This window comes from Haemaphysalis longicornis, unplaced genomic scaffold (genome assembly GCF_048455015.1).
Source record: "Haemaphysalis longicornis isolate Haplotype H1 unplaced genomic scaffold, Haemaphysalis longicornis Haplotype H1 scaffold_12, whole genome shotgun sequence".
Lineage (NCBI taxonomy): Eukaryota > Metazoa > Arthropoda > Arachnida > Ixodida > Ixodidae > Haemaphysalis > Haemaphysalis longicornis.
The window spans coordinates 59,168,047-59,195,741 of record NW_027526225.1 but is presented as its reverse complement, the minus strand read 5'-3'; the positions used below and the strand labels follow the sequence as shown (position 1 = coordinate 59,195,741).

At 45.9% G+C, this 27,695-nt stretch overlaps 1 protein-coding gene across 1 annotated transcript; it reads left to right on the top strand.

The window, feature by feature from the left end:
* The first annotated feature begins 212 nt into the window (after nucleotides 1–212).
* Nucleotides 213–24,931, top strand: LOC144161637 (neprilysin-3-like). Its single transcript, XM_077692268.1, has 8 exons — nucleotides 213–392; nucleotides 4,557–4,728; nucleotides 6,391–6,489; nucleotides 11,722–12,009; nucleotides 14,541–14,738; nucleotides 18,303–18,532; nucleotides 22,419–22,592; nucleotides 24,470–24,931. The coding sequence occupies exons 1-8, from the start codon at nucleotides 213–215 to the stop codon at nucleotides 24,812–24,814; spliced, it is 1,686 nt and encodes a 561-aa protein (XP_077548394.1). The 3' UTR covers nucleotides 24,815–24,931.
* Nucleotides 24,932–27,695: the final 2,764 nt, after the last annotated feature.

Genomic DNA, 27,695 nt, shown 5'->3' with positions numbered 1-27,695 from the left:
ACTGCCAATATTCCGTTAGCGCAGCGCGAAATTTGAAAGCTTTGCAATATTTCTTAAAATTTCCGTGAAAACATTTTTTTCTGGTTAGAATGCAGCTGAATGAGTTACCAAACGCGACTTCTTTCAAAGTAAACGAACCTGTATTTTGTCTTCATGGCCCCTTTAAATAGGAGCGATTACAAAAGTGACCCTTGCTGATTAACCTGACGCAGATGAGAGATCTTCGCGCCTGGCTGGCCTCCCAGAGGCTAGACTTCTTCGACTTGAAGGAGGATTTCTCATACGACCCCGTGGAGGCGCTCGTCCAGTTCTCCATCGTGTATGGCTTGCCTGCGCTCCTCACGTTTGATGTCTCGAGAACTGGTTTCATAAACAAGACGCGCATGATCAAGGTAATTCGATGTAGCGTTGTCCGTTTGATATGGAAGGCAGGTTTACGATATATATGGTGGTTGGTAGATACGGAATCTTTAAATGATAACTATTTACGTCTAAAAATGCCGGCATCTCAAATGGAAACGCCTGATCTACGGCGCCGTCCGTTGCCAGTGCTTCGTAGAGAAGTTTCATCGTCACCTTTGGGGCCGCGAGGTTAGCCAAGAATATCGAAGGACCTTCTAGGGCGTCTGCTGTAACGGGAAGTTTTCGGACATTGCATCGTCCTGCGCCAGCCCGCCGCAGGCGCGTGCGAAACCATTCGCACATACAACACGACGTCAACGGTATACAAAAATGTCAACGCTGACAATCACAGCCAATTATTTGGCAACTTGCCAGCTTTTTGTTCTGGCTTGAAAAAAGCAAGTTTTTGGGCAATTCATTGCTATGGTATAGGCCGAGTTTGTTTGTTTAAGGTGACATCTAGTTCTACGAAAAATCCAAAAATAGCAATAGAGACGCCTGGTGAGAGGCCTTGTAAGAGGCCTGGTGCCCTCTTCCAGGACCTAAACTCCACATTGCTAGCGTGATCTTTTGGGTAGTTCGTACACCTGGACTTCTTCATGACACGTGAGATTTCTCACAACACCGAAGGCGTCACCCTTATGGCAGTCTTTAGTGCATGCAAGTTACGGTTGTGCACCGGTGGATAATTTTCGCGTAGTATTTGACACCAGCGTGTACTCGTTAATCTACGCAAATGTTTGTGTTAGGCAGGTGAAGTAACATACAAACCTCGCCCTGTTGCAGCGGTTAGTGCATACGAACAAAGACGCATAGGTTGGTGAAGGATCATCTAAATGTATGCAAAGTCAGTAGTGTAGCCTCAATGCAAGCGGTATAATTTACTGCTGTACTGGATCGGGATCATCATTTTCAGACCATGCGCATTCAGCCAAGGCTAGCACCCATATATTTTCTCAAAAGTTCGGTAAGGCATCATTGTCCACAATGTTCTAATGATGTGCAGAAAAAAAATTGTCGCAGATGGAGTGGTTGTAACGGCGCCATTATTTGATGTTACCAAGGCGTCTTTTGCACTTTTTTCAGGGGCAGAAAGCGAAGCGGGAGTGGGCGGATAACGTTAGCTGAAGTAATCCATTCTAAACTACGGGAAACGACACGGGCACCGATCCCCTTTCAGTAAACCTAACATTCCCATTTCCACAAGGGTGGACGTAATCTAATGAACTGTTCGCATTTAGATGTCATGAGATCGACCTAGAATAAAGTGAAGCACTCTGTGTAACGATTTGCCCTGCGCGCAACACGAATCATAAAAAATCTTTGGCAGTCTTCACTAACGTGAAAATTTGTGAGAGGCGAAGCATGCAGTGTGCGCCGCTGGTTCCCACAGCAAAATCACGGCTAACGGGCAAGCGTTTATCGCAGAAAAGAGCGTTTCTGGAGCCAAGTTGGCTCCAACGGCTCCAAGAGAGGCTACGGCGCGTGTTGGCTGAGCCAACGCGCGCCGTTGCCTCTCCTGCCAGACGGCCCGCGCTTATTGGGCGCTGGAGAAGCGCCGGTGGGAGGAGCAACCGTGCGCTTGCTGAGGCGGTGGCGCCCTCTCCTGCGTTGAACCGTATTTAAGCAATTAAGTGACAGACAGACTGGCCGCAAGTTGTCTTCATGTCAGACGCCGCAACATTCTCAGAAGTATGCTTTACAGTAGAAAACATGGCGTTTGAAACCAATTTCGAGACGAAATTTAATAAATTTTTGTTATTAATGCAATTAAATCGTAATTATTCCTGTGTTTTCAATTACCTTTAGTCATGTTAGTTCAATTTTGAACAGGTCTTATTCATTATATATTCTTTGTGACCATGGTTTGAGAGTTTGATTTATCGTGACGAAGGAGACGACAACGACAAGAGACGCCTACAAACCAAACCCGTAAGGAGCTTCGCTCCTTAAAGGGGAGGCGGGCAGGCAGTGCCTTCGGAAGCATAACTTACTGGGAGAGCATCAGTATGGTTTGCGGAGACCAGTTCTCGATTTCGGATCCGCATGCGCCGTAATACCGATGACAAACACGCTTGCGGCACCACTCCGAAAAAATTCTCCTCTAAAAGCCATTGACAGATGTTGCTGCAATAACTCTGAGGCACGATTATGCTCCCGCGACAGGCATTGACTCCGCGACCTCGGGCTCAGTACCGCATCGTCTTTATCTACTGAGCCACAAGAACGCAGTTCCCCAGGCTGATGAACCTGCGATCTCGGCCTGTGATCGCGTTTTGGCCATTCTAAATTCACAAAAAAAGAACCCTGCCTGCACAATATTTCCGTGCAAGCCCAAGAACACCAGGGGACTCACATTAATCCTTTAGGTCTCTCCATGCCGAGTTCGTGTGTTGCGTCGACTTCCTGTCTCAGCCTGTCTCTGCTTGGCCCGAAGTGTCATGAATTTTCTGTCAGAACATATTAAAGTAGCATCACACACGACTTCCACAGATTTTTATTGCAGCTGAAATTGTTTTCGTAGCGGTGAGAAACGACTGGATTACGAAGTCCACCGCAGTAAGCGGCTTCGTGGTAATTATGTTTGAGTCTCGCTTCAATTTCGCTAACCGAGAGTAGCGTAATGTGCGCCAAACTAGCCGCACATAAAACATTTATGTGCTAGTATTCTGAGAGATAGACCGTTTTGTAAAGAAGGTGCTAATCATTTATTTCTCAGCGAACTCTAGCAAGGGTCAATTTTTACGTATTTTAATTCTTGGTTTTATTTTTTGAGTTAAATGGGCACTGACACAAAATTTTGAAGGCGAGATAACTTCGGAGATAGATTGGTGGAAACATATACATCATCTGCAAAATATCAGCGGCGAATACAGCCTAGAACATATTTAAAATCAATTTTAAAGTGTGCGAAACGCAACCGAGCAGCCAGCAGAGGACCACGCGCAATCGACATCCAGAGGATATTGTGTAAATAAACAACATACAAACACGTCACGCGTTTGTGTTTGCCGCTTCCGCACTGCCGGCGTTTTTCGCCGGCTCGCCCGGCTCGCCGCTCCAATCGGAGGGCCGGAGGGCGGAGCTTCGGCTCTCGAGAACGAACGACCCGATCGTTGGCGGCGGAGGCGCCATGATTTCGTCAGCTAATCGGGCAGCTGGCCGCGACCAAAGTTCTACAGCGATTCCAGGCACTCTGTTTCTATTACTGTTTATTACCATTGGACGCGAAAACGCGCCGGAGCCACGAAAAGCCCACTGAGCTAGCCGCACGGTCGCTGTGCAGGCGGCGGCCACGGCCGCGAAGTGGCCCAGGCCGGTGCAGGTAGCTCGAGTGATAGCTTGTTACCGCTGCACGAAATTGCCCCCAAGTCCCGACCATGGTGGCTTACATGAGAAAGGAGTTAATGATGCGATGGCGGGTTGCATTGAAAATTGTCATCTGCACCGCTTACGAGAGCGGCACTCGAATATCCGCCGCAGTGCTAAGCCGAACACATCTGTAGGCGGACCTGTAGGCAGACCGGCCGGCTGCTCCCAGCGCGCGTCTTGCCACCCACCGTCTCGAGCGTCGCGCGTCGTTCTTTGGCCGCGGTAGCATTTGCACTCGCAGCGCCTGCATCACATCCATGGTGGCTTTTTAATTAAGCGCTTCACGAGATCAGTACGTGGGGATATTCGCAGAAACTGCCGTCGATGCGGATTCGACAGTGCTACGGCGGCTCTGCTCTGTGATATCCCTCCGACGGTCACGTGGTCAGCTTTGCTCACACAAAATCCACAAAATCCTTCGTTTCACGGCACTCGCTGAAACCGAAACTGCGACTGGCCGCATTGAAAATGCCTTTAATTAAACAACCGTTGCACGCTGAAACAAATGAGGTTTCTACAGGTTATAAGTAGGTCACTACTTATCGCAACAAAAAAAAAAAAGATGCAAAATTTTTGTGTCAGTGCCCCTTTAATGGTAAATGGCAAAGGACGCAGTCTCATCTGGATATCATCCCTTGTTTTGATAGACATGGAATGGCGATCTTACATCACGTAAAAAGCGCAACCACCAGTTACGTTGCTTGAATACTCACGACGTAGAGTGCAGTTGCTGCACGTATGCGTGCTTTAAGGCAGTCACATCATTTCTTGCTTGGGCGCAGTTTATGCTGTACGAGAAAGACATCACGTGGTACGTCGGACGTCACCTGTCCAATTCCGAGAGGACATCGAATCAGCTGGCGAACCCCTTCCTAACGTACCTGAGCTCTTATGGGCTGGCAGGGGAAGAGCTTCGAAGCATGGTCACTAATCTTGAGAGCTACGCCGGCGAAGGTGATTATACCTCTCACATTTATAACCGTCACTGTTCGCACCTAAAAGTGATTGAAATAACGGGAATGTGAAAAAGCGAGGAAGTCGCTTCTCGTACAATAGAATTTATCTTGGTTCTTGCTATCTGTGGCATAGTATCGATGTGCTGGAGAACAGGTATCTCATAATAATTCTACCGTCGGTATTGTGCATGATGTAGGGACCTGTGATTTTTTTGTCAGGCACACTAACTCCGGCTACATATTTTTAGCGATGTAAATGTGTTTGAACAAAAACTGCGTAACAATTTTGTTTGCGTCTTCAAGACTGGCTGAACTTGTTCAGCCCAATCTTCAATATAACTTTCTTACATCACGGTTTAGGGCGCTAACTTTTTGCACGATCATAAACGTGCACTTCGGGGTTATTTTTCACTCTGAATTTCACTCTGCCGTGTGCATTCGCATAATGAGGGCGAGCCATTTTCGATTTACCGAGTGCTTTAGTCCCACGCTGTTGTAGGCCATAAGAAGGACTGGTGCGTTGTTAAATAAGCCAAGGGAATAACTCTCCTGTCTCAAATGCGTGACTTCGCCAAACGTTTTTTATGAGCTGTCTTATTGAGAGCTGTATAATGGTATTTTCTGTCTGTTGTGCTGTTTATTTCGTGCTAAATATTGTTCAAAGTAAGACTGCTTTGCAAAGAGAGTTTGTGTTATCATGCAATTTGAAGGGGTAGCATTATTTGGGCACAAACCCGAATATTTGAGCGTCCCGGCCCAAATGTTTATTCACGCTTTCTGTGCTTCCTGGTCTTTCCTATTCTGAAAAACTTCCAGCGCCATCTATGGGCATGTTATTGTAGTGAAACGGAAGATGAAGTGTATATAAGCAACACTTTTCCAGGCTGCATATTGCCGTTGGGTGCACAGATCGTGTACGTCAACGAAGTTTAGCGCACAGGCATGCTCTGCCGGATTCAAGGCAAAGTAAAAATACAAAAGCTACAACTTAAAAGTGAAACAAAATGAAAGCGTATTTTTAGGCGAAAATTCCGGTCGGGGAAGTTTTGACGGAGACAAATAACAAATCATGGTTAAAAATCTTTTTTGAAGAAAGGCGGGACAGCGGTACAATAGAAACAAAAGTTATCGAGAAGTTTTGTTCCTCGCATTGGCGCAACCGGTAAAAAAAGCATCAACTCCGCTTTTCCCGTGCCAAAAACTGCGCGCAGCTGGTTTAAACGGCAGAGATTCGGTCTATCCCGCTAGGTACCCCGAAAAAAAGTTGTGATGAAGGCGGGTTCAGCTTTAAATGCTACTGACCAAAGGCAATTGCTCAACAGGGAGTTACGGCCCAATTTTTTATTCGAAGGGGGGGGGGGAGGGGGTGGGAGCGGGGATGGGAGGGTGGTGTACTATTGAAAAATGCGAAAGAACATTCAAGCGTTTAGTTCACGTGGTATTAGTATTATGCTCGCTGAATTTCTGAACGCCCCAGAACAGCAACTTCTTTTGCAAGGCTGGCTCTAAACCTGCGTTAAATTTTGGTTCTTAACTTCATTAGGACCCTAAGAATAATTAATACGAAACTTTTCTTCGACATTGCTGTTTATAGCGAAATATACCATTTTTTTCTCGAAACGACTGACGCGTGTGTCATTTTTTCCCCCCGTACTTTAAGTTGTGACCATCGCGTATGGCTTCCTGCAACAAAAGTTTGAATTCAGCACTGTTCAGATTAAGGACCTTGGAAAGCTAACGGAGGACCGAATTACATCAGGTAAGACAATCTGCGATCGTTTCACCAGTCACAAGCGGAACCATTGAATGTAGTCTTTGTGTCAAGTATCACTTCGGCATGTCGGCAGGTCATTTCATTCACTCATTTAGTCATTCTGCAGGCCAAGATCCGGGCCCATGCAGGAGGTGTAATGCGTAACGAGTAAAGTACAAAAAGCGCATGAACAGGTTGCAACCTCTAGCATGTTACGAACCCGTCTAAATGCTAGCCTAGTACCACAACGCCAAAAAACACCACAGTTGAAATCGCAGAGGGGCGAAAACACCGTGCCGCGACAACAACACAGCACCAAGAGCACTAAATCAGCACTAAAAGAACTAAAAAAACCAGAAACTTTACATACGAAGTAAAAGTAGTCATAACACGGGTTTAGGTGACGGACATTTATGAAACCAAGAGATTTCCAAATAATGTGTGACGTTTGGTACGCGTGGTACACACATACGTACCAGCAGGAGCATGAACAATAAATTGTCGTCTCATTTTTGGCTATTTCGAAGATTTTATTTTCTCGTAGCCACTTGTTGCGATGCTTCAGTAGAGTAGGCACTGTTCGGATGGCCTTCCCTCTCACGTGCATCTTTGAGTAACTGTGGCATTAATCCTGTGCTTTCATTTCGCCATGTACAATGCAAAATTTCACACAGTTAGGGGCGTGAAGTAAAATCGGCTGATTTGCAAACTTAGTAAACTCATGGGCTGAGCTATCAGTATGGGTGCCGCTTATTTTCGGTTTTAAGCGCTACTAGATACCACAGAATGTATATATTACTCTCACGTGCACGGTAGGCTTCTTGTTTTTTTCTGGTTTCTTCCAATTTGGCGTATTCGGCATGAACAGCAGATGATGCGGTATGCATTACCAAGATTGACAAATCAGTTAATTTCAAACGGTTTTTCTCCACAACAGGTAAGTGGTAAGCTCGCGACATACGAGATTACCTTCTGTAATATTTGTACGCCATTATTTTCAAAATGTCACTTATGTGTACTCTGCATTGATGTAGATGCCCTGGAGTGCATTGCTCAATTTTCTGCCCTATTTTTTAGTTGATGAAGATCGTGTATAGGTCTAAGTAGTGTTTAATGAATGCATGAGTGTTACTTGGTTCTTTATGCCGATCTGTTATAGCACGTGCACGACGCGCCTGTCACACATGTTTTTCTTTCACAAGGCCGTGAGCTGGGCCCTTGATGTGTGCCTTGTACCGTGGGGATCTCGCATAAGTTGTTCATTTTTTTGCCCAAGCCTGCCCGCATCACCGTGATGCAAATAAAACTGACTTGAACAGTACCGCTAATCGATGTATTGCCTGTATTCACTGGCGAGGCTCGCATGCAGGCAACCGTGTGAGTGCGCCGTCACTCGTTACGCCGGGCTCCGCGGGGTGGCGGTACTTGTCCGTGCTAAGAACATGACTGTGTCGCACGTTACAAACTCTACCTCGCCGAACGTAAAGTATTGCCTCCAGTCTAATGTGAGTGCGATTAATAGCATCTCTGTTGACGCCACCGTTGAGAATCGGGTTGAAACGGAGCAGACGACGCACGCCAGTGTTTTTTTTTTCTTCGGCGTGCGGCCGCAGTGGCCCAAGCCGCGCCATGTCTGTGGCGCATCGGCCATGTCTGTGGCCGCTTCCAGTGTTGCCAAGCGAAGAAATTGACAGCTAAACTTTTCCACGAATACCACCTATAGTTTAGTCCCTCGCTCCAACATTGACCACGATAATCTACGCATGGTGAGAAGTAAAACGCATTATATATTGTTATAGAGCGGTACTTCTGTTCTGGATTTACAATTCGTTGCCTGTTCTCAACGCAGCAGCTAATTCTTGGTAGCGTTCTGTTAAGTTTTGTGGCCGATGGAACGTGTATCCTATTCCATGTCGTACCATTACTGCAAACCATCTGTAAGTGCGTTGTTAAGCGGCTACGCGTTGGTTCTATTGCCAAATGCTGTGTTCATTTCCCACTAATCACACTTTACATTCGAATTGACGCAGTCGACGTTATTAGCGGGAAGGGAGTCTGCCATGTGTTTCTCTGGCTAATGTTATTTGTACAGTGATTTGAGGTCACAGCTTCGTGCTCCGTAGCACTATCTTATCAATGTAGCAGCTTATTTTTGCAACGTAAATGAAGTTGACATTTTTCTATGATGTCGAATAATTGTTTTGGGTTTGTTCACGAGTGAGACTTTGAGAACACAGACGGGTACACGTAGGGACTAAGTAGCCCGCGTGTGCCCAGCCAGGCCAGCCTTTTCAAATTCTTCGTGCCCTCTCATTGAGTGGGGGTATCTTTCCCAGCCAGTTTGTGGGAGCTTCAAATTTAGCGCCATAAAGTGTAGCGCAAAGAAAGTAAAGAATCGCTGAGGAGAGAAACTAATGAAGCAATCACAGTGAAGCGAAATGTCTGGTGTGGCCAAGAGATTGTTGGGAGATGAATTGTAGACGATTAGGGCCCCCACCTCCCTCTAGAAGTTAGGCTACAAAAAATGCTCTACTTGATCCTTTGAGGTGGTTTTGAGGCGGCGCTGTTATTACTGCGAAATAATACATTGCTTCTGAAGATGAATTGTGTTTCTATAAGACACGCGAAAAAAAAATGTGACAAGAAGATTCAAATAGTAAGCCGGAAATTTATCCCCATTAAATTTCGGCCTTCTTTTAAGGTGCTTTGAACTTTTTACACCACATTTTCTATAAAAAAGGTGTAATAAAGGTGTTATAAAGGTGGTGGGAGGTGGCTACACCCATTTTAGTAAGCTCCAGCACCCAAGTTCGTACCTTTACTCCCATTTTATATGGCAAAAAAGGTGGTAAACGACTGCAACCGCCTCGGTTTTTTTGCGGGGGATTTAAATATTGTAGAATGGATGTTTGTTATTTGAATACATCGATGAAAAATAATGCCATATAAACAGGTTTATACACCGTTATGTGCAAAGCATTCCCACACCGCACTCCACTGGTTGTGAAAGGTATTCAAATCTCATTTTGAAGCAATAGGGCCGCCTTCACGTTTGAATAAAGTATTGTTAAGGTAATAGCAGTTCTTACGCAATAATTATACAGCACACCAATCAGTGGTAGTCCCTGAAAATTCGGAAATTCTTTCCTTGTTAGTACTTGTGAAACTTAAAAATTGTGTCGTGAGTCAACCAGAGTGATAACAGTATTATTGCATATTGAGTACGTTTTTTTCTACGATCAATACGAATGAATTTCGTTTGAAAGGTAGAACAAAATAATGCCACGAATGCAGAAACTAAACCCTTCACACCCTCTAATACTCACCAGACACAAGGAAAAGTTATGCAGTATGGTTAAAACCTTTCTGTGTTTTTGCCCCAACTCCTGTTTGCGCGTCGTCCATGGGTACACCTACATGGCTAGTGACGTACCCAATGACATGAATTGGAATGCTCCCATTGTTTTACAAATGACGGAAAACAATGTGTTCCTCTATTTTGCGATATTTGCACTGTTCTGCTAGCCTACTAGAAAATTATAATCCGTCAGCAGTATTTACTTTCACATCCTTTATCTTTGTAGTACAGTTCCCGCCGACGACCTTAGCTCTATCTTTTCGTCCCATTTTTTAATTGACAATGAGCTTATATTCATTCCCTTCTATTGGCGGCTGCTCTTGCGTTGCAACCTGCGAAACATGAAGACTGCTCAAATGACGAAACACAGTCGCGAACACTATTATACGAGATTATGTTTGTAATATTCAACATTTGTGCACACAAATTTACAGTAATGACGCCTTCGCTTGGCAATAACAAGGACTCGCTTTCCGCAAAGCTTGTGACATATGTGAGAGCGCATTCCATTTGTCTGTAAGGGTTTAATTTCGATCTGAATTTTTTGCCCACACATTAGAGGATAGAGATTCTTTGCCGTGGAATGCGCTGGACATGAGTGTTTTTAAGCTATGATTTTTTAATGATGATAGTTTTTCTCGGCCTACTTAAACGCGAAAATTCTAATCTGTTTATTTCTCTTTCTGTAGCTCAATTCAGGAACCCGAACAAAGTGAAACAGATGTTGTTCAATAGGTTTCTATACCCACAGCCAAACTTGAACGTCTAAGTCGGTGGCAATGTTCATACTTATCGACATGGTTGCACAAGAACAAAACATTACGACCCGCCGCGGTGGCTCAGTGGCTAAGGCGTTGCGCTGCTGAGCACGAGGTCGGGGGTTCGATTCCCGACCGCGGCGGCTGCTTTTCTGATGGAGGCGAAAAAGCAAAATCGCCCGTGTGTACGAGATTTCGGCGCACGTTAAAGATCCCCAGGTGGTCAAAATTAATCCGGAGCCCCCCACTACGGCGCGCCTCATCGCCTGCGTTGCGTCGGCGCGTTAAACCCTACAATCAAATCACAAAACATTACGCAAATGTGCGGTAGAAAATCAATACATAAGTGACATTTGCAGTGTTTTTTTTTATAAAAGACTCATTACTACATCCATTGGCCAAAAAATTCACTCCGTCGCCTGCTGTCGCCCGCGCTACTATAGCTTCTGGCGGCATTTTAAGAAATCAAACGACAACAGTTACACGAGGTTCTACTAGATAGGTTTTACGTTCCGCTTGGAACGCACCCGGAGAGAGGAATGCGCCCTACTTCAACGTACAGACGTTGAAGTAGGGCGCGTTGTAGGGCCTACTTCAAGTAGGGCCTACTTCAACGTACATACGTTGAAGTAGGGCGCCTCGATTCACGCGGGTCTCCGCCGCACGGCAGCGCTGGCATTGAGACACCCAGTCTGGAGCAGTGGAACGCGGTAAATGTAAGTTAACTTGAGAAGAACAGCATGAGAGGTGAGAAGAACAGCATGAGAGAAGAACAGCATGAGAGGTGAGCGGGAAAGCGAAAGGAGGCATTTGTTTGGCAAATGTTAAGGAAAGATTACAATCTTTCGTCAACATTTGCAACGAAACGAGGAGATACGTGGCCAATTTATTAAACAGGGCACCACATACCTTAAGGAAATCCCGTTAAAGGCGGCGCCCGTTCCTCTTCGTATACATTTTATGTTGTCTATGCAGACGGAAAGGCTGCATCGTGTATTACTTTATCCCGCTGATTTTAAACCTAACTCGTGCCTTCTATGTACAAGACTGCGAACCGTAATTCTTTTGTTTTCGAAATTTGCCTGACGTGCGGCTTCTTCATGCCTCCACGTCTTCGTGCAGAGCAATGGATATCGATTTTCTTGAAGCTCACCGAAGGCTACTACAGCGCCATTGAACCACTCATGGTGCTGAACACGGCGCCGCTGTTCCTCGTCAAGCTGCTGGAGGCGCCAGGCGTGGGCAGGCACGGTCTTCGGTGCCTGATTGCCTGGAGTGTACTGCGACGCGTGGGAGACCTCCTAGAGGGCGCCGAAAGACCGGAAGCCGCTGGTGTGCTCGAGCACGTATGCTTCGAGCACGTGCGGCTCGTCATGGAGCCTGCGCTTATGAAGGAGTACATGGAAGGAAGTGAGTAGTCACGCTAATCTGATGAGGTACAACGTAGTCTTCGTAACAGGAAACTGACTTCTTTGTAAATGGTACTTCGTAATGAGTGGGAATGAATCGCTCTCCTTTAACTGAAGGTGGGACCTGAAAAACCTCGAACAAAGCAAGGATTTGCATAAGCAATTTGTAATGTTCTAATAGGAGCAAAGTGTAAACTGTACCAACGTGGGTTCATTCATTCATTCATTCATTCATTCATTCATTCATTCATTCATATTTAATTAATTAATTAATTCAATTTTAATTAGAGTTCTCTGTAGTTTTGTATGAGGTTAGAGACTTAAAGGTGTTGTGCCACCAAATTTTAAGTCTGTAAAAAGCCTGCTGTAGGCTTCCTCTGCATGCAACGACCCTCAACACGAAGTGCTGGGTACAGCAAGCGCTTAATATATATTTTAATTCGCTTCTAAAAATTACCTAAATGCTCTTCTGGAAATCGGGACCCATCGCTAGCGCCACTAACCATGACGTCAGTGAATTGCCAGCGCCGCAAAGTTTGTGACGTCATACAACGCTAGCGACTCGGGCGACGTGAACGTGAACTCCAGTTACCACAGTTTGTTTGGTCGCTTGGTCGTATCGACACACTATACCGATACGACGGCGACGACGACGCGACGCCGGCGAGTCGTTAAAACTAGAGTGAACTACTCTAGTTAAAACATCGGCCGACTGCCGAATTGCCAGACCGCGTTGTCACACCACGCCGACGGCGACACAAATACGTCGGCCGATGGAAAGTCGCCATAGTGTGACTGACTCGCCGACCGAAGACGCCAACAAAACCGGTCGCCTGACTGGTCGCACGACGCGTCGTCAATCGACCGAGAAGCGAGAACTGCGCCCCGACAACATTCGTGCCGCAATGAACGCGGCTCTATTTTGTTAGTTTCTGGAGGGTAATAAGCTCAGTAAGTTCCATGAAGCCCATACAACTCAACACTAGCGCTAATGCGATCCGTATTTTGGCGTTCGACGCTTCGGCCGTGCTCTTCGGCGACGCCGCTACCCCGGAATGTGTGTGCGATCGGCTCGCCTGTTGAAAATATAAGGTCAGTTTCGTGCAGAAGAACAGTTACGTAGGGTAATTTGGGTAATAAGGGATCAGTATCGGCAAAGGTTTTTAACGTAAAACGTAAAACCAAAGTACGGCAAGCACTATCCCTTCAGTGCAAAATCGCAGTCGCAGCCGGGCACACTTATTTTTGCGAGCGCTTTCGCAGAAGAGCAGAGTTGATGGCGATAAGCTGTCGCGGGGGCTTCGCGGAACCTTGCTGCGCAAGCGCTATTTAAAAAATGTGAGTTTACAAGCCAGGAATTCTGTAAACTAGCTAGTAAACACCGACGTACGACTCCAAGGATGGGCCTCCATCTAGTACACCGGCCATATCGCGAAGCGCAATCGTTTGTTCGCTGGCTCAGTGGTCTCGCGCGTTCCGCCAATCCGGTCAACGTTGCCGGTTCGATTCGCGGCGGGGGCAGCTTTTTTTTTTTTTTTGCGTTTTTTTTAGCATTTTTATGGTTTGCAAATCCATGGTTTTCATTTGTCTGCATCCGAGGATGCAGACAAAGAATCCAGGTCGGAGCTGTCGCGGCTTGACGTGACGAGTTGGCGTGTTTACTTCCGTGGTGAAGCACGTATGTGGAGGAGCAGACGCCGCAGTAAAGTCGCAACGTACCGCAGCGCCGCATGGTAGACACGCGTGGCAGAGCGTCCGCGCAACCATAGCCTCCTATATAACCTACTAAAGGAGGCTATGGCGCAACGCATTGACGTCACTGCTTGAATCGGCGCCCAGAAACCGAAACCGAATCCTGTTCACATGAATCGTGCGATAATAAATTTTTCACTCAGAATATGTGCGTGTGAGAGCATGTATCATGCTTTCTAACGAATTATAAAACGTTTGCAACAAAGAATGCACAAGCAACAAATTTGGTGGCACAACACCTTTAAGGATGGGCGTAAAAGCTAGCGCATTTAATTGACAGACTGCCTATTTATCTCTGGCTTACTTATGTCAAAAATATGGTGTTTAGAGATGGGCACCTTTTCTTATTTTTCATTAACTATATACGCTCCGACATTTCATTTATCTACCACCAATTCACCGAAGACTGCGAACTTTATTGTGGCATATGTTCCAGTTCGAAAAAAAAGTCATTCACAAGAATGATTAAAAAAAGACAACAGGTGCCCGATGGCTGATGCAGTTCGATATACGGAAATTCTTAATTGTCGCGAATTCACAATGAAGAACTCTGTGAAATGAATTATCCTAGAAGAAGTAGAAGTACTTATTATCTTGGGGATAGGCCTTGAAGTGAAGTTAAATAGGCCGCCGCCGCCGCTGCTGCTGCTGCTGCTGATGTTGATGATAATCATGATGATGATGACCACCAGTGGGGTGTTTACTGAGAGGAATATGTGCACAAAACGCATTCCCTCGGCAAGTATGCCAACGCACTTCACTAACTATCACATCTTGCAGCTGTCCACACGGAATCCTTGATGAAGGCCAGAAACGTAACACTCAGTATTAAGGAGGCTTTCAAGAACGTCATCACGCATTCGTCCTGGATGCAAAACGAGACCCGTGAAGTGGCCCTACAGAAGCTCGCCAAGATGCCTGTCTTCGTCGGATTCCCGGGCAACATTCCAGACGCCAACAGCGTGGAAGACCATTACGGTTAGTTTAAGGGCTGTCGTCTAGTAGATAACGCTTTCGCATAAAAATATCTTGATTAGTTTGACTTTCCACGATAGTGTTAACAGAACGAAAGATAATGATAATCGATGGAGGTATTCAAATAGGCAAACGAAGTAAAACATTTTTACACCCTTTAAGGTGCTAGAAGGGTGTACTGAACATTTTGCACCCTTTTTGCACTTTTCAAGCGCCCAAATATTGCTCGGGCACCCCACATCGAGGGTGCCAAAATTCAGGGGTGTAATCAACAGTTTCAAAGGGTGCTACGACCGTTAAAGGGGTGCTAAAAAGAAGAAACATCCCCCTCGCGAGGGGCACGATCAAATGCAGAGACTTTCTGCGGGGGCGGCGTGCCTGCAAGTCGTATGGATTACGTATTGGTTGTTGTTGTAATTGTTGTCTTCCAGCGTAGACATTGTCGATGAAGTCGATGGTGAAACGTGCCGTGAACCCCCTGCCGCGGCTATGACGCAACGTGGAGCGGCTATGACGCAACGTGGCGCGGCTATGACGCAACACAATCCAACACAATCCACTTTAATCCAATCCAATCCAAATCCAAGCCAATCCAAGCCAATCCAATCGAATCCAATCCAATGCCCCTCGCGAGAGAGTGTTATAGCGCCGAAATCGCCACCAGGCGAACGCGTGATGCTGACGTCACGATCACGCCACAGATGTTAGCGACCGCAGCGCGCGCGAACGACATATGTGGTTTAAGCGCGAACCGACCACGGCGAGAGAGCGCGATGCGAGCGCCCCACCTGTTCTTGCGCGCGAACCTAACGCGGCGAGAGAGGGTGTTGCGCACGTCCCCACCTGTTGTGCGCCCGAACCGAACGCGGCGAGAGAGGGCGTTGCGAGCGGAGAGAAGGCGAGGAGGACGCGGGGGAGAGGGCGCACCTCTGGCCGACGGTTGAATGAGTCAAGGATATAAGGCACGTTCGTAACCTTCCGTTCTGTGTCGGCTTTGTGGCTCAGTTGGTAGAGTACCGTGCACCTTGCGTTCCGCCCGCAGAGTCGTAGGATCGAAACCTGGCGCCGGCAAGTATTTATATAGTGTAGGGGGGAGCGATGAGGACGCGGACTACGGACGCCAACGCGGGTGACATCGTGAGTTACTGAAATGCTCTGCATTTAAAACAAACAAACAAGCACGCGTGCAGACATCTTTGTGTGGAGTCTGGATAGCACGCCATTGCACAGAGATAGCTTGAGTAGGCTTCTTAACACAATGACTTTTCGCTCTACTTTACATTCTATCAGCAAATACATCTCTTGGTCGTATACTGTCTGTGCTCAGTGTAATCTCGGTGTGGTGAAAGCAATGCATATAACGTTGCATTGGTGGCACTACTGTAGCTGAGCTGTAGATAAAATAATGGCCGCCGTCCCTTCCTCCTGTAATGAATTTCTAGCGAAGGTGTTGTAAGCCGCAACACATGCTGTTGCGGAAGAGTATGGAATGTTCCACGTCGTCTCGGTGGGCTTGTCACTTGCGCTCGGCGTCTCCTGCGGCAAATGCTGGGCACTGTCTAGCCTGACGCGTGCGCTCGCCCTCGAATGACGTAAACCCCTTTTCGAGAGCAGCTGAAAAAAATATTTACCGGAATTGATTGTTCACAGGCACCTCATCAACCATCATGTGGTTGCGATGCTTAGAAGAACGACGAAATGGGCGAGTTGGTACCGATTTGGTGTTTTTTCTTTACATTGATGCTGAGCTCTATGCTGCATGCCCGATTAGCCTGACGCATTCGCTCAGCGTCTTGGACGAGAACTGCTGGTTCCTGCCTGGGTTTTTTGCTTACGGCCATGAAATTTTCAAACTAGCGAGAGGCTAACAGCTTCACTGTAGCAGCCTTTTACTGCTTGTTATGGCGGCTGGATATAGCCACGTAAATCTTCCATTGCGTGTACTAAGTTTTTTTTATTTATTTATTCCAAATACCTACAGCGCCCGTTGGGCATTTTTGTAGGGGGGTTAATTATTAATCACAAAAACAACAAGTAATCATAGAAATTCAAGCTATATAATGGGAATACAGGTTTGTCACTGTAATAAGAACGCAGCAGAACATAGCAACAGAACATAATTCAGAACAAAGCAACAATATACGGTCAAAAGCAGTAAATCAAATGTTAGCATTCAGGAAACACTTTCAAGAGCAGTCAAAACATTTAGTGAGCGCACAATTTCATTCGGGAGCACGGTCCAATCGTTAATTGTTTTGGGAAAGAAGGAAAACTTAAATACATTGATGCGGCACTGGAACGGTTTAATTTTTTCTAAATTGTCTCTTCGTGCGGACACGTAATTCGGCGTTTTTAGGTAAGTGTTTTTGTTAATTCCAGTTGACCCTATCTTAATGTTATGGAGAAGCTTTTCTACGCGAGCACAATGTTTGCGACCCTAAGTTATCTCGGATGACAGAGCTTCTTACATTGAAGTTGAAGTTCCCTGTAACAAATCTGGCTGCACGCTTCTGTACCCTTTCCAGCTGTTCTTTCAGCACTTCCGTATATGGGTCCCACACTGCGCACGCGTATTCCAAAATAGGCCTAATGTTGGTGAAATAAAGTGTTTCTTTTAGTGATTGAGGGGAATGTTTGAAATTTCTCTGAAAAAAATACAAGAGCCGAGAAGCTTTTGCAGCTGTTGCATGAATATGGTCTGTCCAATCTAATTTAGAGCTCAATGTTACACCTAGATAGTTCATTTGCTGTACACTTTGTAATACATTATTGTTTAAAAGATAACTACACTGCAGTGGTTTTTTCTTATTAGTAAATGTTACATGGTAGCATTTAGCTATGTTTAAATTCATCTGCCATTGCGCACACCATTCTGATACTTTGAATAAATCTGATTGTAATACATGTGAATCACTGACACTCTTGACAGGGTAGTACAAGACGCAGTCATCGGCGTACAATCTGATATTTGACCGGATACCATTGGGTAGATCATTCACAAAAACCAAAAACAGCAGCGGGCCAAGAACTGATCCCTGGGGCACGCCAGATAGAACTTCAACTGGTGATGATGAAGTGCCACTTATGACTACCCGTTGTTCCCGTGCAATAAGGTACTGTTTTAACCAACCAAGAAGGCGACTAGGGATTCCTAAAAGTGATAACTTATGCAACAAGAGGTTGTGTGGCACTACGTCAAACGACTTTTTAAAATCTAAAAATACTGCGTCTACTTGCAGGCCCTGGTCGAAAGAGAAGGCAACATCATGAATGAACTCAGTTAATTGTGTGACACACGATAAACCAGAAATCGAAATCGCTAGCTAAAATGACTGCTATGGAATGATGTGCCCCAGCGAGCTGCTTTTCCAAACAATAGAAACAAGTCTACAGAAAGGACGTTTATGACAGAATACCGCCAACAATGTGGTTTCATACATCTCTTTATCCATCTTCGTTCATGGCTGTGCGTTTGCTGAGCCTGCAACTCCACAGGCACGTGGAGCACCTCAGGATAAGTTTCTCGAAATGGAGAACTGTCCTACTAGCTTTTTATTACGATTGCAGGCAGACTCGGTGACTCCAGCGCGTCTCGCTTCTTTCACGACTGGCGAGTGGCCCTGGAACAGTTTTCGAGGCAACTGTTCCGTGACCAGAAGCACGCGTGGTTCCCTCTGGCCGAAGCAAAGGCCTTCTACCTGGCTACTAATGCCATCGGCGTGGCTGCCGCAGCACTCCAGCCACCTTTCTTCTACGGAGCAGGACCGGCGTCGTACAACTTTGGCGCCCTCGGCACTGTGAGCTGACGATAACGATGATAATGTTTACCTTGCCATTTTTCGAACCCTATATGTGTCCGTAGGGGTCGAGAGGATCGTTGACGGAGCCTCCTCGAGAGCTTCTTCCCTACCCTAATGCTACTTATGGCAGTAGGACTAAGTTGCCACATTTCAGTTCAGCTCTAGAGTGGTCCCACCTACTCAACTTTGAATCCTTTTATACATATTTTAATCTCACGATTTTCCACGATGACCAGCTTGCTTCCAGCGTACGGTTTTTCAGTGTTAGGAATTCACAACTGCAGGCATTATTTTTTTTTGTTCGTAAGTGGCTGGCTAAACACAAATTCTGTCAATTATGAACATACACACAACGCAAAAAACGTAGACCAGGAGTGAAGAAAAGCACAGACAAGCGCTGACAAGTTGGTTCATTCTTAACATTCACACAAGGCAATAAACGAGTACCAGGAGATAGGAAAAGCACAAACAAGCGTTGACCAGTTGGTTCATTCTAAACATTCACACAACGCAAAAAACAAGGACCAGAAGTGAGGAAAAGAACAGAGAAGCGCTGACCAATTGGTTCATTCTGATCACGCACGCAACGCAAAAAACGAGGACAATGAGTGAAGGAAAGCACAAACAAGCAGAGCACAGACAAGCGCTGATAAGTCTGTGCTTGTCCGTTCTTTCCTTCATCATAAGCTTTGCCTTCACTCCAAGTTGTGCGCTGTGTGTATGTTAAGAACGAACCAACTGGCCCCACTTCAGACGCTAATTCTTTCAATTACTTCGGTTCGTTCACTGTCCCTATCGTTTTGTGTATGAATTTAACGGCTTATGTTCTCAAGCACCCTGCTAGGAACTCGTACATCAACGCTGTGGCTTGAAATTTTCAGAGGACGTTTTCTTCCCTTGAGAATTTTCTGTTGCTTCTAATTCTTTCTTTGTAGAAAATAGAAACGCAATGTCTCTTTTACGTCGTCCACGTGTTGATGTTTTTTGAGCGCCCTTTCATCCAAAATGTGGGGACTGCGAATGCCAGTTTTCATGGAGAATTATAGTACATGTCAGGACTGCTAGGTGGCTTAAGCGCATTGCAGTTTGAAGTTCATTAGGAAGTCTGCATATAGTACAGTACATATATTGGTAAGGAATACAAAAACATGTCCATAGTTTCTTCCTGGAGGGGGGGGGGGTGGACCTCTTGTAAAAACGTTCATAAAAACAGGTAAAACTAAGCGGTCAGAATAAATAAGCAGAAATATAATGTAGATGTATAGACAAATCAATTGGACATAGATACATGGACTCAGTGAGATGATGGTCGTTCATTACTGGCCGAAAATTGAAGTGGTGGTTAAAAAAAAATCAAGACGCATCACTGGACATCAAAAATGTTGAAAATTAGAAGAAAAAGAGTTCAATTGCGGCCAAACAGCCTCGGCTGATCTGTTAAGCCCTCATAAAGCAGACAGAACATACACGTGTTGTTGTAAATTCATTTTGCACAATAAACGTTTAACGGGGATTCATAAAGCAAAGTGCGTGCACTGATATGGATCAAGAAAAAATTGAAGCCGTTCCACTCAATGTGAAAGGTGGTGGAAGTGCAGAGTAGTGATTCGCCGTAATGGGTGGTAGCGCCGTTATCCGCTCACTGCTACCTCCCATCACGCTCTTCGCCGCCCTGTCTCACTCCTCTCTTGATAAATATGCAATTCAAATTTCCCGCCTTCGCAGTGCTCGCGCGCAACCTGCCTGCAACTGCGCGAGCGGGAGCTCTGTTATTTCTTTGATTGTTTTAATTTCGTATGCTAGAGCTGTTTTGCGTCATTTGGAGAACGTAATTTTTTTATTGCGCGTCTCGAGCATTTCTGCGGCATTTCGAACGCGTCATTTTTTCTTGCGCGGCTGGAGCCTTTCTGCGTCCTTTCGGACGCGCCATTTTTCCTTGTGCAGCCGATTTTTTCGCTTACTGTCGTAAAAAACAACCCAACGAGCGTTCTTAACTGAATGAATGCGGGGGCTGCCGACATATACGCAGATATTGCCTGAAATGTACCTTTGGGCAATAAAACGGGGAGATGTATGACAAGCGCCAGTTGTTTACGAGGTTTGAACGGTTACGACCATTTAAACGGTTACGACTATCTAAACCGCGTGGTTTCTCGAAGCCTCAGCGGAACCCCAGACGACAGTACACCGCGCTTTACTTGGGTCCGTTATCTCACTGCGCCGCCTGATTCCGGCAGTAGCTTGACATCCACAGCCAGCGAGCTACGACGACAAGGCGAGCCCATGAAGTGCTGTGCACTTGGAATAAAATCGCGGCGAACAAGGTAACGGCGATTAGCTGGAGACACACAGCTGCCCGGTTTTTATACGTTTTCTTTGGATTTATAGGGTTAGAGTGAATGAAGGACTATTCAAGAAGGAACATCTAAGTGATCTCCTAGAAGATGATAATGGGTTTCGCCTTTTTAGGAGGAGGGGCAGGTTGTTCCACAATCCTATCATATTGAATTTAGCCGACTGTTTTCCGTAGTTCGTACGGACTGGAGGAAGCAAGAAATTATTTCCCCTTGAAAATTGCCTGTTGTTGTTGTTGGTGAGTGTTGCAACAAGCTTTCTGAATGAGTGTTGCGACAAGCTTACTGAATCAATAACACCGATTTACGCCGTATAACTAATAGGTCGCACGACATTATCCGCCTTATCACCCTTACGCAGGCTGTGGCCCACAATATCATGCATGCCTTCGATGCTGGAGACTCCAATATCGACGACGCCGGCAACTCTCGTCGGTGGATTGGTGACGAAGTCACACAACAATACGCCAACAAGTCCTTGTGCCTGCGAAAATCATATCAATACGTGCGTATCGTTCGTAGATATTTTTAAAACAAATTTTCACCTTTCACCACTTTTGTTTTTCGGGTGCGATCTTCGTTTCATACGCTATAATGCTGCCATGATGAGATAATTCGTTATACACAGGAAATTCGCTATAAATTGGGGCTGGTGGATAGAGTGATCGCGCCACGCGAGAAGGCCAATGGGAACGTATTTTTTTATTTGCTAGTACATAATAGTTGTCAGCAGTTCATGGACAATCCCGGACTGCTCTCGCAGTGTACGGAGCCGCTCTGGTACAGTTCTGGGCAGTGCAAAATTACCAATCGAAGAGAACTCTTCTTACGTAAGAGAGAGACTCGCCGTAGGACGCCAGTGAGCATCCTCGATTTACCAGTCCTGAACAGTTCGAGGGCAGTCCGAGGTTTGCATTCGGATCGGAAGCCGCACGAGAATACACGGGAACATAGAGCGCTGGACTGCACTCCGAGCAGTTCGCGGACTGTCCAGGATTCTTAATCGATGAGGCCCAGTGGCTCCCGTCGCCACAGTAACGGGCGCGTCCTTTGCCGATCACTGCCGCAAGAACGAGGCCTGGCCGAATCACCGAATCGGTACCGCGTGCCTTCCTGATGTCCTTAAGGATTAAGCGTTTTTCACCTTTGCGGGCAAAGCGATAATGCGGCGGTACAGATTAACCACACCTAACTTTTTGGTAAATATTCTGCGAGGAGAGGACGCACCAACTCTAGTACAAAGTATTAATTTCCTTCTTGCCAAATTCCCGTCGCTGACATGCGCCAGATCATAGCAAATTGATTCCGATTTTGCTGGCCACGGACGAAGAAAAATGTCGGAGGCTGTTGCCCTGAAACTTGACAAATAAACAAATAAGTGAAGGCAACCGCGTTGAACGGCGTATGGGAAGCCACCAATCCATTATTTTGATTTCCGACAAAAGCAAGACCATACCAGCTCAACATTAGACATTTCCCAGCCGATGCGGAACCACTGCTTTGACCGTACCGCCAACATGTATTTCCAGGTCGGTCTCAAGGTCGGCTCGGATCGGGACAATGGCGGTTGGGATATCGACTGGGGCCTCCCTGGCTATATCGATGCCTTCAATGGCCTGCTGTGGGCGAAGGAAGCCATCGCGGCGCCGCGACAAGAGAAGCGGGAACGGAGGCTACCGGACCAGTCGCGGAGCCTCAAACAGGTATTCTTCTCCAGTTCTGAAAACTAGCTTATTAAAGACCCAAGAGGACAAAACACAGCTTTTTATAGTTTGAGAGGAGGCTAACTCAACTTTATTTTAGCACGGTAGACGTTTTTGACCGAGAAAGCGTAAGAGGTATAGAAAAACTGCAAAATTCTGGGCTACAGTGAAGTAGCCATCTGTATTGTACTCCTTAGCCAGCGAATCGGTACTGCCTACGCGGTGGACTTTAAAAAACACCCAAGACCCGTACTAGGTACGGTAGATAAGATACCAATTTTCAGATACCACTGCTCTGAAATAAAACTGCAGAACACTGTGATTGTTGCAAACGAAAGTGTAACAAATTCAATAAGAAATTACTGCTAGAACTTTGAATTGAATACTTATAATCGCCATGCACTTCTTGCACTCTGTCTGTAGATGTGCTTTTATGAATCAGTGCCAGCGAATCGGTGCTATCGACATGGTGGACTTAAAAAAAAAAAAAAACTCCCAAGACCCGTACTAGATACGGTAGATGAGATACAGATTTTCAGATACCACTGCTCTGAAATAAAACTGGAGAACACTGTGATTGTAGCAAACGAAAGTTTAACAAATGCAATAAGAAATTACTGCTAGAACTTTGTATTGAATACTTATAATCGGCATGCACTTCTTGCACTCTGTCTGTAAATGGGCTCTTTTGAATGTATTGTTTATTACATGTTTACTATACGTTTATTAGGTACAACTTTAACCAATGGGTTGTGTGTTTGCAAACTACAAAACCGTTTTAAATTGTATTTAAGTATTCTACAGCCGTATATGAGAGCTTGTGAATAGCGGTATTCATCCCTGTCCCCCGTCTCTTGTTTTACGCTTCCAGTGTATTTTTGTGTGCATGATCTACGCATGGTGTAATTGATATTTATTGTGTTCATTGCTCATTGCACTGTACTGCCTGGAATGCCGCGTCCAGCAGGAGCCTATGTCAGGCCGTAGCCTTTAGCTCTTGTGACCCTTTCCACTGATTGAAAGAATTGAATAAACTTGGAACTCAAAACTTACTATTAGCAGGAATTGCATAATACCGTCCAACAAGGAAAACATACTTATCGGTGTGTTAAGCATTGAAGGGATGCAAAAAAAAATTGGGCCCATCTCCCCGCGAGGGGTACTCGAGTAAATGCGTCGCATAGGGGGTGGGTGTATTGCGTTAACGTTTAGTGTTTGGGGAGTTGGTGGTAGTGAATGCGTTGTATCAGCAGTTTCTTGACGGAGTCAAGGATATAAGGCGCGTTCGTAGCCTCCCATTCTGTGTCAGCTTTGTGGCGCAGTGGGTAGAGCACCATGTACATTGCGTTCCGCCCGCAGGGTCGAGGGATCGAAACCAGGCGCCGGATAGTATTTTTTTTATATAGGGTAGGGGGAGGGGTGCGGACTACGACTACGGACGTCAACGCGGGTGACATCGTGACTTACTGAAATGCTCTCCATTTAAAAGAGAGAAAAAGATGGAACTAGAAGGACCAGTCATGTTTCCTGGCGATGGCTTAGGGCTGCGGCCGCCAACCGCGCGTACAAGATTCTGTGACGTCATAAAAGATTCTGCGATGTCATCAAGAAATTGCTAAAAATTCCTGGGGGGTTGGCGCTGTTTCATCTTTTTCCCCCAATATCTCCGCTATTTGCTCAAAGTTTTGCGATAAAATTGGTATCGTTGCTACAGGGACAAAGCCGCCTTTTAAACGAACCAAACCTGTATTTTGTCTTCGTGGCCCCTTGAAAGAATAGCGTATCATCTGAACATTGGACTATTCGCCAGCATTCCGGGCGAGGTTTTGCGCAACCACCACGCTCACTCTCCCGCCAACTCCCCCGTCAACCCCCAGGTCAGTCCCAACATCCGCTCGGCTCTCCCGGATGACAATATCGACTCGGAGAACCTTGCCGACTTCGTTGGCCTGCTGTTGGCGACCGAAGCCTTCCAGGCGCTGCCAGAGCAAGAGATGTCTCTGAGGCTGCCGGAGCTGCCCCTGAGCGCCGAACAGCTCTTCTTCGTGGCCCACTGTCTCAGGTGGTGCGGCCTGGTCGCCAACGACACGGACGTCGCGCACCACGCACCGAGGCGGTTTCGGTGCAATGTGCCCCTCATGAACTCGGAGGCGTTCGCTCGCGCCTTCCAATGCCCTGCAGGATCTACCATGAACCCGGAGAACAAGTGCGCTTTCTGGTGATCGCGTGACTATCACCGTACAGGTTCTCTCTCTTTAAACCTGATATTCACGAACAGCCACCGGCAATTTTCTCTTCGGTATTTTACGACTTAATAGATTTTGATGCTCGTGATTCAATATGGTTCATTACAGTGCAGTTTTATGGTCCAGGCGCAGCCTTTTTTGCTCATGCAGTTGTGTTACTCTGGAAGTATTCAATGAAATGCAATTGTTTTTCGCGCGGCTAGAATTGGGGCCGAAGTGTTGCTTTGTGTACAGTTTCAAGGTTAGCACTTCGCTCTACCACGTTACCAGATTGGACGCTACCATGAACGCTATGTACGGACAGTTACTTTTGACAGAATATTGCACAAAAACTATTGAGTATTCTACAAAATATTTTAAAATGTTGATAGCCAATTCGACTTCTCGCTTTATTGCTAAATATCACTTGCATACTATGGTTTCGCTTGGTTCCTGAGCTGTCGGAATCGAGAAAGCTGGAGAAGACATCGGCGCCTGTATGAGCAGGCATTTAAATTTTCGCGCGTTTCCTTAATCGTTCTGCGTTGACGCGCTTCCCACATACGACATTGTTTGGTATTTTACTGGTTACAAAGCTGCCCTGCTGAAGCTATAATCTATTGGCAATGCATTTTTGTGCAAGTAATCACCTCATGCACCACCTCCCCGTATTCGGGCGCTAATAAATGAATCAAAATAACTGTGTTTAGAGGCTTTATACGGGCTCAAAGGCGGAGAAGCAACAAGCAATAGAACGCTTGATGGCATAGTACAGACAGGGTATTTTACACACAGTGGAAGCTCCTGCAGTGAAGGGAGGGAATTTGACTGGTAAAGAAAGCATGTATTTGTCACCATTCTGTGATCTTGAATAAACGCACGGCACGTGACCTTTTGGTTGGATACTAATTGCACCGAAGAGCTGAGCGGGAATTAAACAAATAATGCATACATTAAGTGATTTTCTGACGTAACTGCGTTAGAACTTTCTGACTTTCAAGAATCAGGGCCACTAAGAAACGTAGCAAACAGTATCGAATAATGGTGCACAACGCACCTTGTCCGGGAGGCGTGCCGCCATGGGGGGCTCCGGATTAATTTCAACCATATTGGGATCTCTAACGTGCACCGAAATGTCGACACACGGGCGTTTTCGCTTTTCGCCTCCTTCAGAAAAGCAGCCACCGCGGCAGGTACCGAACCCGCATTCCGTGGGCTCGGCAGCACAACGCCTTATTCACTGAGCCACCATGGCGGGGGGCAAGTGCCTGAGCTTCAGGACTTTTGGTTGAGCCTTGCACTCACGTTGCAAGTAGGTCACAGGAACCGTGCATGCTACAGATGAACTCGGCAACTGCGTAAAAACATTCCTAAGGGCACCTAAGTCTGCGTACGTGCGTCGAAGGCAAGCTTGCGGTACGCGTTAACAACTTTAATACTACTACATCATATCTGCGCCCCTTTTCTCGCTTTGCAATTTTTTTTTGTCTGCTGGCGCGAAATACTTCGACCGGCTTGTTTTCTGCCACATGGTGTTCGAGTCTGTTTACATTCCGTTGTCTTACTGCGCGATTTGCGTCAGCTTCGCTAGAGTCGGGAATCTTCCCGGCTGGTGTGTGTACTCACATGCCGTCGTGTACAGGTGTCATGCGGCGCGCAATATTCTACAGTTTTTACGTTTCCAATTCAGTTTAATTAGTTAATTATTTTTTATTTATTTTTGTTTATTTATTTATCACAGTACTCACAGCGCCAGTTTGGCATTACAGTGTAGAAGGGGGGTAAACAGTACACATTTCATTGATAAATGAAAGCAGCTAGTACTGCACACGTGTAGACAACAATTACAGTTCATGGCAAGTTTCTGAAGCAAGCAAAGAGCACGAGAAAAAAAAATCATACATGCCTGAAGCAAAACACAGCGGTTCTCGAGAGCAAAAAAAAAAGAAATCAAACGGCTGAAGCAAAGGCATCACTTGAAGATAACAATATGACATCACGGGGCAATTTGTTCCACTCACTGACCGTTTTAGGAAAAATATACATTTTAAGAAACTCAGTTTTACATCTATACTCTTTAATCTGAAGTGCGCGGTCACGCCTTGAAGAAGTGTAATCTGGTGCTTTCATGTAGGTATCACGATTGAGGCCAGTTTTATCATGCGATATGTTGTGCAAAAATTTCAGTCTGTATGTCTTTATACGATTCTGTAGTGTATTTTCCAGCCTAGGTTTCCCTTTGTTTGTGATGCCCTAAAATACCGTGTATAATTTTGAACTACAAAACGGGCTTCTAAGCTTGGTACTCTCTCTAGTTTCGTTTGTGGTCTCTATCGTCATTTTGTGGTCTGTATCTCATGGCAGAAAGCAAATTTGGGGGGGGTGGGGGGCGGTATGTTCCCGGTTCCCTGTTTGCCACCAACTGCAATCAAGGTGAACAACTGCTTGCTTTTATACAGCAGCGGAAGACATGAATACGGAATAAAGTTTCAGAGAAAAGGCAAGGTGTTTTCAGCAACGCCGATGCGAATTATACGACAGTATTCTTCAGTATTTTTCTCTATAGTCACGAGTCTGTACTAGTTAGGCTGGCGTTGACTCGAAGCACACTTGCCTAAAGCTCACCAACTTGTGTCGGATGGCAATAGCATGAGCCTTCATATATCAGAGGCATATCATATATCCCTGCTAAATTTTGAAGTCAAATTTTCGCGGTAGTGCCACCAAGATGACGTCACTTTTTGACCGGATCTTGCGTCACATCCGGTTTACAATTTGTTCCGCCGGAAGTGTTCCCTCGTCACACAGTTGGCGCTAAGCTCCATGAGCAGCTTAAGAGCTCTCTTGAGGTCCAGGGCCAAAATAAACTGTTAAAAAG

Bases quoted from the DNA above. Each gene is read 5' to 3' on its own strand.
- LOC144161637 (XM_077692268.1), top strand. From the start codon at position 213: ATGAGAGATCTTCGCGCCTGGCTGGCCTCCCAGAGGCTAGACTTCTTC. The intron at 14,739-18,302 runs GTTAGTTTAAGG...TTACGATTGCAG, and splicing joins CAGCGTGGAAGACCATTACG to GCAGACTCGGTGACTCCAGC. The intron at 22,593-24,469 runs GTATTCTTCTCC...GTCAACCCCCAG, and splicing joins AGTCGCGGAGCCTCAAACAG to GTCAGTCCCAACATCCGCTC.